General features: G+C 39.8%; 1 protein-coding gene across 1 annotated transcript in view; it reads left to right on the top strand.

The window, feature by feature from the left end:
- Nucleotides 1-5000, top strand: part of LOC119597945 (transmembrane protease serine 9-like) — a 13958-nt gene that overhangs the window by 2322 nt on the left and 6636 nt on the right. Inside the window, exons 2-6 of the mRNA XM_037947614.1 lie at nucleotides 1-46; nucleotides 2048-2175; nucleotides 3199-3305; nucleotides 3760-3875; nucleotides 4812-5000. The exon at nucleotides 1-46 is cut by the window's left edge and continues 241 nt beyond it; the exon at nucleotides 4812-5000 is cut by the window's right edge and continues 62 nt beyond it. Of these exons, the coding sequence (XP_037803542.1) occupies nucleotides 1-46; nucleotides 2048-2175; nucleotides 3199-3305; nucleotides 3760-3875; nucleotides 4812-5000 (586 nt within the window). The remainder of the gene's footprint in view (nucleotides 47-2047; nucleotides 2176-3198; nucleotides 3306-3759; nucleotides 3876-4811) is intronic.

Genomic DNA, 5000 nt, shown 5'->3' with positions numbered 1-5000 from the left:
GCGAAGAAACAACTCCAGCGTCATCTGCCAGTAGCTAGGAATTCCTGTGAGTTCCGTCCTAAGTTTTTTTGTTTTTTTTTCCAGGTGTAATTTCAATGTTTATTCGATTTTTTTTTTTTATTCAGTTTGCTTTCTCTCTCTCTCTCTCTCTCTCTCTCTCTCTCTCTCTCTCTCTCTCTCTCTCTCTCTCTCTCTCTCTCTCTCTCTCTCTCTCTCTCTCTCTCTCTCTCTCTCTTTTCCAATTTTATCGTTCAGCAATGTTATCTGTTTAGACTTTTTTGATGATAACCGTTCCTTTGCTGAAATTCAGTTTTGTTTTTATTTATGTATTTAGATTCTGTTTGAATGTTCATTGTTCATCTTTCAATGTTTTATTCAACGGTTTATAATGGCATTACTTAGATTAACTTGTTTTTAAGTCTTATAAGTATTGCTAATATTATCGTTATCATCACAACCACAGATACTGCCATCATCACTTTGAAACTTTCATATTTTTATTAATTCCTAAATATTCTCAGTTGTAATAATTTACCTCTTTTCACCATGTCAGGTTTGACTAAGACAGGGATATGTAAGTACTAATGGCAGGGTCGAGATGGAAGATGAAATCCAAAAAGTTGTAATTGAGAAACGCACAAAAACACGTATGTTTTCTCATTTAAGGTTGCATGTTTTGTCAGTTAGTTATTCAAATAAACTTCAGAAATAATTTTTCTTTCCCTGTCTCTTCTCCCTTTCCCTTTCTTTCGACCCCCCCCCCTCTCTCTCTCTCTCTCTCTCTGTCTGTCTCTGTCTCTGTCTCTGTCTCTGTCTCTCTCTCTGTCTCTCTCTCTGTCTCTCTCTCTCTCTCTCTCTCTCTCTCTCTCTCTCTCTCTCTCTCTCTCTCTCTCTCTCTCTCTCTCTCTCCCCTCTCTCTCTCTCTCTCTACAATTAACCTAAATATGGACCCGAAATGTTTAATTAAGTTAGCTAACTTTTACACGTTAAAAGATCATTTATTATAAGCGAGAGGAAGTAGACATATGTTCTCTCTCTCTCTCTCTCTCTCTCTCTCTCTCTCTCTCTCTCTCTCTCTCTCTCTCTCTCTCTCTCTGTTTTTGTTTTTGTTTCCGTTTCCGCTCCCCTCCCCCCCCTCTCTCTCTCTCCCTCCCTCCCTCCCTCTCCCTCTGTTTTTGTTTCAGTTTCCGTCCCCCCCCCCCCTCTCTCTCTCTCTCTCTCTCACCACACACCCACACACACACACACACACACACACACACACACACACACACACACACACACACACACACACACACACAAATATATATACAGGCAGACAAACAGAGTCTGAATCCTAGACGTTCATACAAACGCCAACCTCGGTCGGCTGAGTAAAATTATGTCAATATATATATATATATTTTTTTTTTCTTTCTTTCTTTCTTTTTTTTTTTATACCACATACCTTATGACAGCCATTTAATTATACATCAGATACTATGATATATTTCGTTGAAACCTTAATTAGCATCGGATAGGTTTTCATGGTGATTAACAAGGGCGTTATTCATTACCTCTTTTGGCTCATTTATTTTAAAATTCATTAGTAATGACGTTTCTATATATTATACTTGAAGGTTACGTGTAAAGAAATACATATACGTATATATATCATGGAAACCATCTTGTGAATATGCAAGCGATATTTTTCATATTAGCACCGAAAAATATTAAATATTTTCTCTCAAAAATCATGCACGGTTTTCATGCCAATAGAAATGAAGTGTGACGTGCCAAGACAGATTTCACACGTATACAGGAACAAAGCACTAATCAGGTGAAAAAGAGTACATCTGTATAATACACACAGTCTCTCCCTCTCCCTCTCCCTCTCCCTCTCTCTCTCTCTCTCTCTCTCTCTCTCTCTCTCTCTCTCTCTCTCTCTCTCTCTCTCTCTCTCTCTCTCAATCTCCCTCCCTCACCCACTCTTTCCCTCCCTCTCACAGTTTAATACAGACCCAAAATCAGCATATGATCACAAAACAGCCTCCTTCATCCCAAAAAGGTCCAAGCAGCGATGTACCAGTCATGTGTGGTACGTACCAGCTGCAACCAGGCCAGTCACTCACCGTAGCTACGCCTTACCACCCGAAAGTTTATCCGAACAGATTCACTTGTTCGTGGACTTTCAAGGTGAGTTTCCCTGTGTTGTTGGAAGGAGGAGCTGAGGTGACGTGGAGGCATGAGAAGTTATTGTGTGTGTGTGTGTGTGTGTGTGTGTGTGTGTGTGTGTGTGTGTGTGTGTGTGTGTGTGTGTGTGTGTGTGTGTGTGTGTTACGAGTTATACAGAAATGAATGAACACGCAAGAACAAGTATAAATATGTTTCAATCTGTGCGAGCCTTTGATTTGCTGCAACATACTTTTTTGGGGGGAGAGGGGGAGGGTTGCTTATTCAAAATTCGAGAAGCATATCAATAGGATTTTTATAATGTAACTGAACCAAAGGGCGACCGTCTTTACATACTTAGTGAGAAACCGTCCTGGTGAACTCTGACAAGAAATACAAAAAAAGAATACGTTACTGGATGTGATATATAGACTAACACAGACCAATGTCCAGTCACGACGTAAATACAGAAAACCGTACGACTATAGAGAGCGACGGTTGCCTGGCACGGAGCGAGGTTAACACACAAATCACCAGAATGAGTACAATGTTTTTTTTTTTATCCAATAGTAAGGAGACAAGGAAAAAACAAATGTCTGAACACGGCTGAGAAAGAAAGAAAAAAAAAAATTTCATCCTTCCGGAAGACAAAACACTCCAGTACACAGGCTGCTCTCAGTGGAGTAACTTTTGCTAATTATTTCTACTATAGCTATTGGCCATCCTTCATATTCACCTGCTTTGGCACCATGTTATTTTTTCCCCTCTTCCCTAAAATCAAATCGGCATTTAGGGGAATCGCTTTGAGTCAGTTATTACAGTAAAAGTGAATAAAAAATAAAGTAAATATAAATATACCTACTGAAACACCTGACAGAAAACATCCTACAACACAGCTTTAATCAATGGAAAACAAGAATGGAACGATAGCCAGTTGCAGAAGGGGATTATGTAAATAGAAGAAAAAAAACGAAATAGTTCTCTTCATAATGATAATTGTATTACAACACTGTTGGATTACATCCCGAATGCCATCCGTTTTTCCAGGCATCGAGTGGCAGTGAGATCGCCTTCTCCTGCAGTGAATTTAGGCTTGATACAATAGGCAAGGACTTCCTCGGCGTGACACACGTCGTGGGGCAAACTATTAAAAGGTGAGGAGGATGGTGATTGTGATGATGACAGATGACGGAGATAATGTTCGTGATTGTGACTAATGGTGTTGGAGAAAGGTAGCTGTGATTGTGACTATGACTGTTGGTGATGATGATAAAGAGGAGGAGGAGGATTAAATTACTGATAATGAAGAGGAGGAAAGATCAGGGTGGTGGTGATAAAAATTATAATAGTAATAATAACAATAATAAGGATTATAATAGTAACAATAACTATAACAAGGATTATAATAGTAATAATAACAATAATAAGGATTATAAAAGTCAAAATACAGTAATAACTTCATATATTACATTAAAATAAATTACTTCTTTTGCTAACACTTCAACAAGAGATCTTCAAACTATTCCGTTACAGACCCAATTACCAATTATTTACCATTCTTCTTTATTTTCTTTTTCCTAATTCATATTTTATTCCCCCCCAAAAAAGATTTAAAAAAACCAACAGACCTCAGGTGACAACATCGGGCGGCAAACTCGACCTTATCTTCAGGTCAAACAAGAAGAGAATTGCCAGAGGTTTTAAATGCCTCGTTTCTGATCTCGGTATGTACTCATTGTCGTTGAGGGCATAGGAGACAGGGACTGAGGCCCAATGATGTTGCCGTGAGGGCCGTAGGAGACGGGGACTGAAGCCCAGTGGTGTTGTGTGTGGATGGGGGGTAGGAGACGGGACTGAGGTCTAGCCTTTGCCTCAACTAATTTTGCATGGTCAATTCTTCTCCTCTCGTTTTCCTTCTCTTCTTCATCCTCTTCTTATGTCAGCTTATCCTAGTCGTTAACTAATTTTACCTTTTTCGCCACAATACTTTATCATAATGCTATACTTGGGAGGACTTCTTAGTAATTTGAATACACCGCTAATTCCATTAGATGACGCAGCATTTTTTTCATTAAGAAATAATCAGTATGTTGATGTAGTTTGAATCGTGCGTCGAAAGAAAGAAGGAAGAGAAATGGTAGGAGGGAGGAAGTGTGGGAAGTAGAGAGGGAAGAGACAAGAAAGAAGGGAAATAGGGAGGGAGTTAGAGAAAAGAGCAGGTGAGGGAGAGAGAAGGGAGGTAGAGGGGTGAAGGGATCGAGAGTACAGAAGGGAAGGGGTGGGAAAATTATGGGAGAGAAGGATAGGAGTAAGGATGAGAGGAAGGGGGGAGTAGGAAAAGAGGGAGGATAGAGGAAGAAAAAAAAGGGAGGGGAGAGAGAGGGTGAAATTGGAGGAAAGAAGAAAGAAGGAGGGAAATAGGTGGAAGAATGAGGAAAGAAAGAAGGTGGTATAAGAAAAGGTGGTAGGTAGGGAAGGGGGTTAAAGGAGAAATGAAGAGGAGGAAGAAAAAAATAAGGTAGAAACAGAGCGCGAAAGAGAAAGAGAGAGAGAGAAAAAAGATAGAAAGGAAAGAGAAACTAATAAAATACTGCAAATAAAGCACCCAAGATATAATCCTTACTCCGATGCGTTTTTTTTTTCTTTTTCTTTTTTTTCAGCCGTGCCAACAACAACGACCACCACAACTACCACCACAACTACCACAACAACTACCACAACAACTACCACGACTACACCCAGTACTACAACAACAACTACCTCGACTACACCCAGTACTACAACAACAACTACAACTACAACAACTACCACAACCGAAGCACCGTTGCCTCTTTCCCATGCTTCGTGTG

This window comes from Penaeus monodon, chromosome 40 (genome assembly GCF_015228065.2).
Source record: "Penaeus monodon isolate SGIC_2016 chromosome 40, NSTDA_Pmon_1, whole genome shotgun sequence".
Taxonomy (NCBI): Eukaryota; Metazoa; Arthropoda; class Malacostraca; order Decapoda; family Penaeidae; genus Penaeus; species Penaeus monodon.
This window is presented reverse-complemented; position numbering and strand designations above follow the sequence as displayed.